General features: G+C 44.3%; 1 protein-coding gene across 2 annotated transcripts in view; it reads left to right on the forward strand.

The window, feature by feature from the left end:
- The window catches only part of CPA6 (carboxypeptidase A6), a 161,547-nt gene that overhangs the window by 91,823 nt on the left and 55,750 nt on the right, over positions 1-13,974 (forward strand). For both annotated transcript variants that reach the window (XM_088471583.1, XM_088471585.1), the window contains exon 2: positions 824-899. In XM_088471583.1, the coding sequence (XP_088327709.1) occupies positions 824-899 (76 nt within the window). The remainder of the gene's footprint in view (positions 1-823; positions 900-13,974) is intronic.

Consider the following 13,974-nt stretch of genomic DNA (forward strand, 5'->3'; position numbering starts at 1 on the left):
TTTTAGACATGTTAACGCAATCTGGAGCATACTTGCCGACTTTCTGGCTGCTCCTTCCGGGAGGGAGCAGACAGATCGGCAGGACGTGGGGGCGTGGCCGGGACAAGGGGGAGTGGCAAGGCGGGTGACGGGCATTTGTGGGCATGGTGGGGCCACGCGATCGTGTCATTTTGGCCCCGCCCCGCTGCACAATGCCGATAATACAAGCATTGTGGTGCAGGGCAAAAATGACACATTCAGTGTGAAATGCGTCACCGACCCCCTTCAATGCGGGGGTTTAACTATTAAACTCGGGGGGGGGTGGCAGGGGGATCGGCTGCAAAATCAGGAGGGTAAGCAAGCCTGATCTGGAGCAGTCTGGAACTTGGCAAATCCGACAGTCTAGCACCCCCCCTTTGCTTTCGGAAATGGAGGGATCGCAGCCGATATCTGCTGCAGTGCCTTCACATTACAGTCAGGGGATATCCCAGAAATATATGATAAATAGGCCCTTACACGAGGTAGTTGTTTAGATGCATTTGCAATAAATAATGTGAGTGCAGATTTTCTGGTTTACAAATGACCTCAAATGTCTCCTTCTGTCTGTTTTTGTGACTTACTTTGTTTGACATTGTAACTGCACAAGAAAAGAATTCAAAATCACCATAACCAGCATCGCCACCTGACATTAAAGTTAGTTAGCTAATAAATCAGTAAAATTGCTTTTAATAGACATAGACAGATATCCTAAGATGTTATCAGTATGATGTATGTAACAAAGCTCAAACTGCGTTATCTCAAATGTGAGTCGTTTATATGCTGTGTTTGTTTTGCCTTTTGACAGTGACAAAGTGATACGAATTGTTCCCAAAAATGATAAAGAGGCCGATCAACTAAAGAATATGTATCACCAGCTTCAGGTAAGCCTGGCACCTTCTTTCAAAAGTTGCAATGACTTCTAAAGTTGTATACATTACAGATGTGAGAGCTTGTGCATCTAAGGTTGGACCTTCTACCTGTGTCTGGTTCTGTCTGTAGACAATCATGGGATATTACTGTACTTTACTGCAGAGCTGAAGTGCATTCTATCAACAACTAGACCGGCAAATGATTAGGGTTGGTTGTGTATTCTGCACCCGAAAGAGACAGCTAACATCCCTTCTCATCCCTGATACATATATCATTAACATACATTCCAACACTGTAAGAAGCCATGGAAGTACGAAAAAAGCCCCACCCATGATTCGCCCAAACCATGCCCAGATCCACTCAGCCACACCCGCAAAAAGAATACATCCCTTCTGCATCCTATAATCAGGACATGCCCATGAAAATACGGCCTGTTGGGAAGTATTATCATAAACATTTGTATATGAGTTGTGTGCACTTTAAAATACAAGTTTTGTAATGTATAAGCAGCATTATTGGGTCTACAAAAAGGTAAATACAAGTAATTTTTTAAAATTCTTTTTGTATCCAGCAAATGAACATTTTTTATTCATTATCTGCATTTTGCTAACTTCCCCAGACCCATGCCCACCCTGAAATGTCTGAAATCTGCTGCTTGAAGTTGAGACAGCGGCCTCAGATCTGCAGTTTCTGCATAATGTTATGAATTGTTCCTACGTAGTAATTGCACAGAAATATCCGGAAGAGTGCTAATTAGCGCTGCAGATCGCAGCCCTTGTTATTATCAGTTATTCAATTATTATTTATCATTATTATCAAAGCTTTTCGGAGTTTGGCCCTGGTAGTTTACACCATCTTTAGATAATGTACAATGCTTCAAGCCTATGGAGGCTTACGAGCAGGTGAGAGATCTTCTGCTCTCTCTCTCACAGCCAACAGCCGGCGGCGGAAGCTGACACTGTGCCCATGTGCAGTGTCAGCTTCCACAGGAGAAGTCTTACACAAACGTGAAAGGCTTCTACAATATGCCGAGGATGTAACTCACAGAGATAGCTGTTACCACAGCTTGTCCCTGCAAGTTCACTTTGGTAGATAGCAGGGAAATTTTAATAAAAAATTTAAATATCACCGGCAATATGGAACCTTAATCACAGCAATTCCGTGACTATTAATACGTAGGCCCCTAAACGTCTATGGTTTGCAGCATCAATCTGTGTACCGAATTCAAAAAAGCTAATGAGAGAGATATGGACCACTGAAATCATGGGCCCCTGACATGTATCCCCCCTGTGGGCGTCCCTGCTCATCACCTAAGACATTTATGGTGAGGAGAACACAACCTGAACAAATTCTAGTTTCCTTGTTTCAACATCAAACACAAATACATTTATCTACTGCACTGGAAATGAATCGTCAGAAATAATAATACCAAAAGCCCCTATAATGATAATTATATGATAATAATGTACATAGTGGTTCATGTAATAACTCCTAAAAATAGTTGAATATTTTCACATTATTAATCCTATTATTTTGTAGATCGTATGTGTTATATAGATGGTGAGGTAAATGTTCTGGCCTACCGTACTACATACTTGCCTACTCTCCAGGGAATGCTGGGAGCCTCCCAATAATCGGGTGCCACTCCTGGCACCCTGCAAGACTAGGCAAATCCCCCGGAATGACCGCCGGCACCCCGCAAACCTCCGCGCCCGCCGCAAAAGTGCTGGACAGACCTGGCAGCCCCCTCCCAGAACCCCCTGCAGAAATGTCGGTAAATATGCCGTACTACTGTATATTCCTTTTTAGCTCGTCTAACAAGCTCCTACTAATAACTCAATAGATTGCCTGTGGTCTTAGTGCTTCCATTAACAAGGCTTAAGGGGCCTATCCATTAGCAGATAAAATGAACGATTGAACGATATATATAGTTCAATCGTTCATTATATCTGCTAATGGATAGGCCCTGAATGATGACAGATGCGCACTCCCATGGCCGATAAATCGCATCTATCATCTCCCAACATGTTGGTCAATTATCACATATAGCTGTACGATATTAGCAATATCATGCAGTTTATATGCGGTAAACGACGAAAGATGTTAGCAGCAGCTACAGAGCGCTGCAGAGAAAAAAGTCCACTCCCTGAATGTCATACGATATCGTTCATCGTTCGTCATTTGCCAAAATCTGTCATGTACATGACAGATATCGTTCAGCACAGCACCGGAATTTTCAAGGGATATCTTTTGTCTTTCATCACTCAGAAACACATCTGCTAATGGATAGGCCCCTTACATGTTATGTTTCCTGCTTTCTGTTCTTTGTCCTGTACCTCACTGCTGCAAAGAGTCACACTGCATACTGATAATGATAAAAAAGTGAAAGTACTTGACCAGCAGTTGAGCCCCATAAGACTGTTTTGTATTAAATAAAGGTCATTACCACACTTCAGATTTGTCAAAGCTGTATTCCCAGAGGCAAAAAAGTAGTCACATTCTCATGGCCAAGTTTTTTCCTAAGGTTTCCTAAGAATTTAGAAAAGAAAAACAGCAACAAATAAATGGAATTGTACCTGAATGGCTGTGAGCCTTCTAACTGTCAGAGAGGAGAACGCTCCAGCGTTGTCTCCTGCTCTGTATTGAAGCCGGCCTGCCACCTTTACCAAGATGGCTGCCACACCAGTTAATGCGCATGCGGGACCCTGCGCCCCTACGTCATCTTGTCAAGTGTGTGATTTAATGCATGGATGTGCAGCACATGTTCCTCTACTGTCTCTTGTGACATAACCTGCTTACTCTGTATTACTTTGTGCTACCACTGACAACCGCTGTTATATCTATTACCACTGTTATTCTTAATAAACCTCCAAGTTTACTTAAGGGCAAACTTTCTGGCCTAAATTCCATTTCACAATTCTGCTGGTGCTTATTGTTCTACTTCGACGGGACATATCAACAGCTTATAGGCCCAGGCATCATAGGCGCCAAAGTGTCCTGCGTGTGAAGCATACAGTGAGTCTTGCTTTTGGATCAGCATACAGCATACACTGTGTAGCAGCAGTAGCCAGCATGAACTTCATTAAACTGAGAGGTTCAGAGAATGATGTCACATGGAAGTTTGCTATGAAGATGCAGCTGGAACGTGAGAAGCTGAAAGACTACAACTAATCCAAGTGATAATCCTAACCATGATGAAGTAGATTGAGCCATGGGCACCATAGGCTTAAGTGTGGAGCAACACGTTTATCATTCATGGGAAAGTGTCAGCATAGAACATATGGATAGCCCTGAGATAGCGTATGAAGAAAACGGTCTCATGAGGAGGATAATGTTAGGGCTCACCCAGGAAGTCACATAACTCTGAGAGTCACACTACAGAAGTCTTCACCTATAACAACTGCTATTTTCCCATAGAGGTGAATATTCTCACTGGTACTTGGATGCCACCAGGACCTAACTCAGGATAGTAGAAGCTTTTGTTAATAACCAGGTGGCAACCGGGAGTAAGGCTGGAGTAGATATTAACTGCAGGCTGAATTGCCAAATGGAACAGGACTAGAGTTGGTGTAAATAATGTAGACTGAATTGCAGCAGTACTGGAGTTGGTATTGTAATGCAGGCTGTATTACAATATGACAGCAGGACCGAAAACAGATCAGAATCTCAGAGAACTGAGCTGAAGGATCTCCCAGGCAGTTCAGCATGTGCAGAAGGCAGAAGGCTTAGACCAGGACAGGAATGGTAGCATAACAGCCAGGGAGCAACAGGTGCACAGAGTATTCCCCAAAGCACAGAGACCAGGTAGCAAAACATAGAAGTATGAAGCTATAATCGGCATTATCTCAAACTGCAGCCAATCAGAGACCTCACAGGCCCAAGCCCCCTAGTCAGGGAACTTGCTGTAGCTACCCGTTGGAAGCTGCAGGGAAGGCTTCCTGGCTGTTCTGGTCACCTAGCAATGACTGGGACATGACGGGCAGTGTGAGCCTCTGCAGCTAGCGTGGCATCTAATAACAGATACATTTTAGGCATACACTGTACGGTACCAAATTGAGTGAATATAAAGCCATGACTCACTATATTGATAAGATGATATCTATTTATCACAGCAGCTATCTGTAGGAGTCCAAGACGATGGAGAGGAAGTTGCAATAGCGATGCTACAGAAGTTAACATCTGAATTTGATCTCCTAGTAGTAGCTTTAGTGTCCAATACAACCAAGCTATCAACAGAGATTGTGAGGACTAAACTATTGCAATTCCAGAAATGCAGTTGAACTAAGGGCCTGATTCAGAGCCACTCGTAAGCGGCCACTCGTTCGCTCTGAGCGATGTTCGCACAACTGCGCATGCGTATGATTTGCAATGCGCATGCACAAACCAGTCATTGTGGTCGGAAGTCGTGCGCTCGTAAAACAATGAGGGGCTGCTAATTTGATTGTCAGAATGTACCGTTTGTGGGTGGTAACAGGGGAAGGTGCTTGAAAACGGGGGAGTGGAGATCCGAACGCAGGCTTGCCTAACGGTCAAAATGGCGTTTAATGGGAGTGCATAATTAGTAAAGGAGCGTCATGGACCACGTCACTTGGTTGTCTTTTAGCCTCAACTGCTCGCAGTGATAGTGGGAAGTAAATCCTACCACAAGCACTGTGAGCAGTTCAGATGCCTTTCGATGTTCCCGATTAATCTAATAAATAACAGAGATGACGTGTGATGCGAACAGCAAAGGGGCGTCTTTACAAAATAGCGAGCGCATTTTTCGGACATTCGCTCAGACATAGAGGCGTCAACACACCGCAAAGAGCGAGCGCTCAATTTAAATATCCGGCCCCTTTTTAAGAACGAGCGTCCGCAAATAACGTCCGGGTCTGAACCAGGCCCTAAGTCCTGAGAATACTGTATTATACACAAGGAAAACCAAATTTAAAAGGCCCAAGTACAGGTGTTTTGTATGTCACAAAGCTGGACACAAGGCCTCAGAATGAAAACTAAAAGATGTGAATTCTACACAGCAAAAAATCATGACAAGAAAAACGAGTCAGCCCTAAGCTTCACTTAGGGCACGATTCAGACCCGCTCACTAGGATGCGTTCGCATGCAGCCTGCCAATGTTTGCATTCTGCGCATGCGTACACATCGCAGTACGCATGCGAGAACCAGTCTGTGTGATCGCGAAGTGCTCGCCCCTTGCGAAAGGTGCCTCGCTAGCTTGAGTGGCAGGACGAGCCGTTTATGGGTGGTGACAGGGGTTGGTCGATGAAAACGGGGGAGTGGTGGTGCGAACGCAGGCATGCCTGAGCGTTTTAATGCCGTTTCAGAGGCATGCATAGTTGAGACGCAGCGTCATAGTACACGTCACTTGGCTGATTTTTACACTGAAGCACTCGCAGTGCTTGCGGTAGGGTAAGGTCTACCACAAGTGCTGCGTATGCATCGATGGTTCTCGATGGTACCGATGGTTGCATACACTTCCTGGAGATGACGTGCACAAGTGGGCGTCTTAAGACAGGCTGGTGGGCGTCTGCATACATATCGCTTATTTACATACTTTGGCTGCGTGTGAATGCATCTAGCGAGCGGGTCTGAATCGGGCCCTTACATTCGGGAGCAACAAGACCATTCAGTTGTAACCACGAGTGGTTTGCATCACTAATATGTGATCCTATAAAGATCAGAGGAATTAGGGACAGGCTCTTTACAGCCACAATAATCGAGACAATCAAGGTTTGCCTAAGAATATTAGGTGAGACCAAAGTCACAAATATTCAAGATGTGTTATTCATACCAGATATGGAGACAAACCTCATTGCCATAAAGTCATGTTTGCAGAGGGCAAATGTGTTGTGCAAAACAGTAGAGGGTCTGTGATAGCGACAGCAACTCGATTCCAACAAGTGTATGTCCTAGGCACAGAAGAGCATTATACAATGAAGCCTCTGATTCAAATCAGTGATAAAGTCTAGATACTTCTTGATGGGATGGTGACAGGAATAAGTATGAGTAACACAGACATACTGACATGCTAGAGTTATATAAAGGGTAAGCAAACCCGTTGCCCCTTTTCAAAATCAGCAACCAGAGTTGAAGCACCCCTAGCATTAGTACATACAGTTGTGTATGACCCGATAGAGGTGAAATCGGTAAATGGATACAGATACTTTTTAATGTGCGCCAGACCATTTTTGCTGGATTTGGTTCTAATTTGTCGTCCGGCTTTGGATTTGGATTTGCCAAACTGCGGTGACTGGCTTTGGATTTGGATTTTTTTACAAAAATTGACAAAAAAAGCTAAAATCACATAAATTGTGCTTTTTTTTTTTCTTCCTAGAGTATTATTAACCTCAATAACCTTAATTTCCAGTCATTTACAGTCAATTTAGACCACATTACAGTTTAAATTATAGTTTTCACCATTATTGGCCAAAGGTTGCAGTGAGCTGACTGGTTACCAAGCGACAAAGCAGCGGCACAGACACCACAGTTTAAAGCACATCTATGACACATTGCCACACAGCAGTGGCAGAAATGAAAAGTAGTGCCCCCACCCTGTGGGGTGCGGCCAGCAGAGTCACAGTACTTGTTTACAAAGTGGGCTACGGCCCTAGGAGTCACAGTGCACAATCTCATTACACCACACATAGTGCCCCTGATTCACATTACACCACACATAATGCCCCTGGTTCACATTACACCACACATAGTGCCCCTGGTTCACATTACACCATAAAGTAGTGTCTCTTATTTATGTTATGAAACACGGTAGTGCCCCTTTTACACAATGCCCACAGTAGTAACCCTTTTACACAATGCCCACAGTAGTGACCCTTATACACAAAGCCCACAGTAGTAATGCGCCTTATACAATGCCCACAGTAGTAGTGCCACTTATACAATGCCCCCAGCAGTGGTGTTCCTTACACAATGCCCCCAGCAGTGGTGCACACTATGCAGTCCCCTTAGCAGTAGGACCCCCTATGCAGTGCCCCCAGTAGTAGTATTCCCCCCAGCCCCCAGTAGCAGTGCCCCATTAGCAGGTCCCCAGTAGTAGTGTCCCCATTAGCATGCCCCCCCAGTAGTATGCCCCCCAGTAGTAGTGCCCCCATTAGCATGCCCCCAGTAGTAGTATGCCCCCAGTAATAGTGCCCCCAGTAACATGCCCCCAGTAGTAGTATGCCCCCCAGTAGCAGGCCCCCAGTAGTAGTGCCCCCATTAGCAGGCCCCCAGTAGTTGTGCCCCCATTAGCAGGCCCTCAATAGTAGTATGCCCCCCAGTAGCAGTGCCCCCATTAGCATGCCCCCAGTAACGCCCCCTTACAAACACACATATAAAAAAAAATTACCTGAATCCCCGCTCCTGCCGCCGTCCGCTCTGCTCTGCTGTATTACGCGCGCAGGGAGCCGGAAGACGGAGCTCATGAGTGAGCTCCAACCGGCTCCCTCCGTGCAGCAGCCAATGAGAGTCTGCCTGACAGACAGACATTACAAACACACAGCTGCCGCTGGTGGCTGTGTGTTGTGTCTGTGTAGGTCAGACCGCTATCACAGTGGTCTGCCCTACACTAGAGGAGCCCTGACGTCGGATTCTCTTGCGAGATTCTGACATCAGGAGGCCGCCGTTCGGCCCCGAACGGATCCGAGCCAGGCGGGGAACACCCGAACAGGGTTTGGGTGGACTCGGATCCCCTATGTTCGGAGTGGTTCGGATTCCACAGAATCCGAACCGCTCATCTCTACTTTCTAACATTTATTTATTGTTTCTTATATAGCGCAGCATATTCCGTTGCGCTGTACAATTGGAAACAACAATAATAGAACAAATCTGGGTAGTAACAGACAGACATGAAAGTAAGAGGGCCCTGCTAACAAGCTTATGATCATAAGGAAATAGGTATTGCTACACAAGGATAGCTGCTACATATTGCAAATTCGTCCAGCCAAATTGCAGAGGTTCTTGGTGGGCTGTATGATCTATTCACCGAATGCTGGCCTAGGGTTGGGAGGATGTATAAGTGAAGAAAGAGAAAATATGTGAGGTTATGTGTGGACTGTAAGAAGGGATGTACAGTAATTAGATAGGGAAGCTAAAAAGGTTATGTGGGCAGTCCTGGAATCTGATATGCTTGTCTGAAGAGGTGAGTTTTCAGGGAACGCTTGAAGGTTTGGAGACTAGTGGAAAGTTTTATTCTGCGTGGAAGAGCATTCCACAGAGTTGGTGCATCCCGAAAAAAGTCCTGTAACCATGAATGGGAACAAGTAATGTGTGTGGATGAGATACGCAGATCTTGTGCAGAACGGAAGTATTGAGTTGGGAGATATTTTGAGATAAGTGAAGAGATGACTGTTGGTGTGGTTTGGTTAATAGCTTTATGTGTAAGTAAAAGTATTTTATTTTGAATACTGTAGAAAACCAGCAACCAATGGAGGAACTGACAGAGTGGCTCAGCAGACAATGAACGTTTGGCGAGGAAGATCAGCCTTGCAGCTGCATTCAAAATGGATTGTAGTGGAAAGAGTCTTTTTTTGGGAAGACCAGTAAGGAGACTATTGCAATAGTCAATGTGAGAAATAATGAGTGCGTGGATTAGAGTTTTTGCAGTGTCTTGTGTAAGATATGGTCACATTTTGGAAATATTTTTTAGATGTATGTAACATAATTCTGAGACTGATAGAATGTGGGGAACAAAAGACAGTTCTGAGTCAAGGATGACACCTAGGCTGCGGGCTTGTGGGGCGGGGTTGATTGTCGAGTTATCAACAGTGATGGAGATATCAGGTTGGTAACTACTATTGGCTGGTGGAAATATAATTAATTTTCTTTTGGCTATGTTAAGTTTGAAGTGGCGAGATGACATCCAAGATGAAATGGCAGAAAGACATTTAGGGCTCTATTTATTAACATTGTTTTTACTAAAATAAAGTGAAAAGGGGTGTTTTCACACCCTTTTCACATTATTTTAGTTTCACCTAAATTTACTAAAGGGCAATTAGAGTAGAATTCGTAAAATTCTACTCCAAGCCCTAATTATCACATATTAAGCAGATCGCATTTCCCATAATTGTAATGGGAAATGCGATCTGCCTGAGATATACTAAAAATAAAATGTGAAAAAATACCGGGGTAATCCCTATGATAATAACACCACCTGGAGGTGGCGTTATCCAGGCTTTCCCCCGGTTACCGGACTCCCGCACTGCTCTAACAGGCAGAGCCCGGCCCCGGCCCCAGTGATCAGCTGTGTGGTCTAAACAGACCACAAGCTGATCACTGCAAAAAGAAATAGTAAAAACAAAAAAACTTACCTGTCCAGGGCCGGTGATCATTGCTCCGGTCAGCTGGTCTCCCGGTTTATTCTATAGAAGGCTAGATCTAGTGTTGGACAGATCAAGGGCAGTAGCCAGATTGTTACAGGTGGGAAGAATGATGTCTTAACTCTGTGTGTGTCCTTCCCTCATGGTGGTTGGTGCTGAGTGCCCTCCCCCCATGGCAGTTGGTGACAGTTGGCTCCCTGTGGAGCAGGGGCCCAGGAGTCCAATACAGGCACCAGCACACGATGACTTTGCTTTAACCCATATCTGAATAAAACATGCCACCTGGCAACATTTAAGAATAACTTGTAGAACAATTAACATAAATATGCACTGCATAAAATAAATGCGCAAATAGAAACAATAAATAATTATAAACTGAAGGGCATCAAAACAATGACAGTTCAGGGTACACAGAAATGGGCGCTGGACCACAAGTGCCTTCATGCTTTAATCGCACCTCGTAGTTTCACACTTATTATATAATCAATGTCGTCACTGCTGTCAGTGGCATAACCTGCTTACTCTGTATTACTTTGTGCTACCGCTGACAACCGCTGTTATACCTGTTACTGCTGTTATCCTTAATTAACCTGCAAACCCTGTTTAAGGATAAACTGTATGCCCTAAACTTCATTTCGCAGTTCCAATGATGCCTATTGTTCTACTCCAATAGGACCTATCAACATTAACTTTCAAAGCTTTAGGGAATTTAGGGAAAGTGTAAACTAATGTCTGCACTAAATTTAGATACCTTTTAACAATAAAATACAAAGTGATTTAATGTGTATTTTTACTAAATAGCATAATATATATAAAATATACTATTATACAGAAGGCTGATCTTTACTAAAGCCTAGAGAGCAAAGCCCAGCAATGACAAAGTGCTCATTAAAAGTCCTGTAACACCACTGTGATTATCACAGGACATGACCAATTATCAAACGCATTGGAGGTATAATCACCTCAGACTAAACTAGTAGAAGTAAAACAACTCTTTTCACAGTTCCAGGCATGTAATTGTACTTGGCATAATTACATGAACTAGTGAAAGGGAAATCTATAATTTTATCACATTTTTAGATGTACAGTGTACGCGTGAAGCACATAAATACAGTCCTTCATATCGTTATCATCACAGCATGATTTCATAATTGTCACATCATCACTACATCACGGTACATGTTTATTTCATGCATTATGGGGCTTATATAAAGGTCAGTGTAACAGCTGTAGACGCACCCCCTTCATATGCATGTAAAAAAAATATGTATATCCTTCTGTATGCGGAGTTGGACTGTGCATATGTTTGCAGGTAGATCGTCCCTATCAGTATGCTTGGTTTTTCTAACTGTCGTCATCATTCTGTGCATACCTGCAACTGTCCTATCCTTGATGGAAAAAATAAGTCTAGAAACATCGTTTCGCTATTCCGCCATCACGCTCTCTCTGATTACCCAGTTACAGCCAAGTTATGACTCTTTAGTTGCAAATGTAGATACCTGCAGTTCTGGGGCAAGCACAGTGCAAAAAATTCACAAGATACGCCATCAAGCTGGTGTACGTTCTACATCAGACCTTATCTTTCTGTCTCTCTATCGATCACTGTGATATTTGGGAAGCTCTCATTGCTTGAAATGAGGGTGAGGTTGTTTAGTCAACACTATGGGGCTGATTCTGATTCGGGCACTTCTGCAGACAGTTTTCCCTATGGTCTTGGCATTGCAGTCGCTGGCGGCTGTGTGTTTGTTACTGTGTAGGGCAGAATACTCTCACTGCAGTCTGCCCTACACTTGTGGGGCCCGGGGGACTAGCGGGGCTGGGTAGTCCACACATTGGCTGCTGGTGCACTGCTGGATGGCGCCCCCCCTTTGGCTCGGCGCCCCTGGCGAGTGCCATCCTAGCCAATGGGTAGATACGCCCCTCAGTGACTTCAGCAGTTATCTGCCCCAAAGTCATATTAGGCCCAACTGTCAGTTGTGATATGGCTGCTAGGTATTTATAAAGGTAACTTGAGTGACCTACCTGGTGCTGCATTAATTACTGTTATTAAACTCCATGCAATGTGTGAATCTGGCGACTGCTGCCCTTATTCTCATTGGCATGATCAAGTATCCCACAATTATATTTAAAAATCCAGAGGACACGGCACATGTTTGACTAGAAGGTAGAGGACACGACACATGTTTGACTAGAAGGCAGAGGACACGACACATGTTTGACTAGAAGGCAGAGGACACTGCACATGTTTGACTAGAAGCGGTAACGGCAAATGGACAAAAAAGGACACAACACATGTTTGACTAGAAGGCAGGGGACACGGCACATATTTGACTAGAAGGCAGGGGACACGGCACATATTTGACTAGAAGGTAGAGGACACGGCACATGTTTGACTAGAAGGTAGAGGACACTGCACATGTTTGACTAGAAGGCAGAGGACACTGCACATGTTTGACTAGAAGCGGTAATGGCAAATGGACAAAAAAGGACACAACACATGTTTGACTAGAAGGCAGGGGACACGGCACATGTTGACTCGAAGGCAGAGGACACGACACATGTTTGACTAGAAGGCAGAGGAGCCGGTACATGTTTGACTAGAAGGCAGAGGAGCTGGTACATGTTTGACTAGAAGGCAGAGGACACGGCACATGTTTGACTAGAAGGCAGAGAACACGACACATGTTTGACTAGAAACGGTAACTGCAAATGGTTTCTATCTCTAAATAATCAATTAAGAAATTAGAAATGTCAATAGGGCTCATTTCCTAATATTGTATTTAGGTACAAAATTTGCACTGAAATACAACAACCAATTTGTCACTTGCTTTCATTGTCATCTTGTACTAGACACACAAATGCTGATTGGTTGTTGACATTTAGTGCAACATTTTTCATTTTCCCCTTAATGTAAAGTTAATAAATACCCATTTGTTCTATTTGTTCTATTACTGCCTGAGAAAATACTTTTGGAATCTTAACTTTATTGAATATTGATTAAAGGGCCTCATTTTGTTCACCGAAAATCTGTATAAAAAAGACACATACAGCATGGCCAGGGAAGGAAGCTGAGCGATATTAAAGATGCATCAGTCTTCCCCAAATTGGGACAAAAGTCCTGATGATTGGATAGTGGGACAATCCACCTAAATCAGGACTGTCCCACCTAAATTAGGACAACTGGGAGGTATGTAACATATGTAATCACTTTAAGCCTGTGCACTACTGCCCGTTCCTGTTATGCCTCCCCGGTTATATGGGGAAGCAAATCTACACAGGCACCGGGGAGGGGGGACAATGGGGCAGCTCCCCCGCCCCCTCAATATTTGAGAGAGGCGCCAGGGGCATACTAAAGCACACTCAGTGGAACCAAAGACTTCTCAGGCTTACTGATCTCTGTCATCAGCTAGGTGGTGTGGTGGGTTACTCCAGCTGACACTGAGAGGGCGACAGAGATTTAGGGGCATCAAAGTTAAAGCATATCTTAGCCCCCCCAATCAAAAAATGTTGTGCCGCCCATACACACACATAAATGTAGACATCATATCTACCATCATTGTGCGCTGCTGGATAGGGGCAGTAGGCGAGCCCATACAGTGAGGGGGAGTGGCTGCACCTCCTCCTCCTACTGTCCCTTGCAATCATCTCTTTACTGCCACACTGTCCTGTTACCAAGAGCAATGGTGAATGATATACATCTCGCTATTGCCAAGCAGATCCAGATGATGCAGCATTTATTGTTACAGCAGTACAAAGCCCTCAAATCAGGACTGTC

This window comes from Taudactylus pleione, unplaced genomic scaffold (genome assembly GCF_031769625.1).
Source record: "Taudactylus pleione unplaced genomic scaffold, aTauple2 ptg000114l, whole genome shotgun sequence".
Lineage (NCBI taxonomy): Eukaryota > Metazoa > Chordata > Amphibia > Anura > Myobatrachidae > Taudactylus > Taudactylus pleione.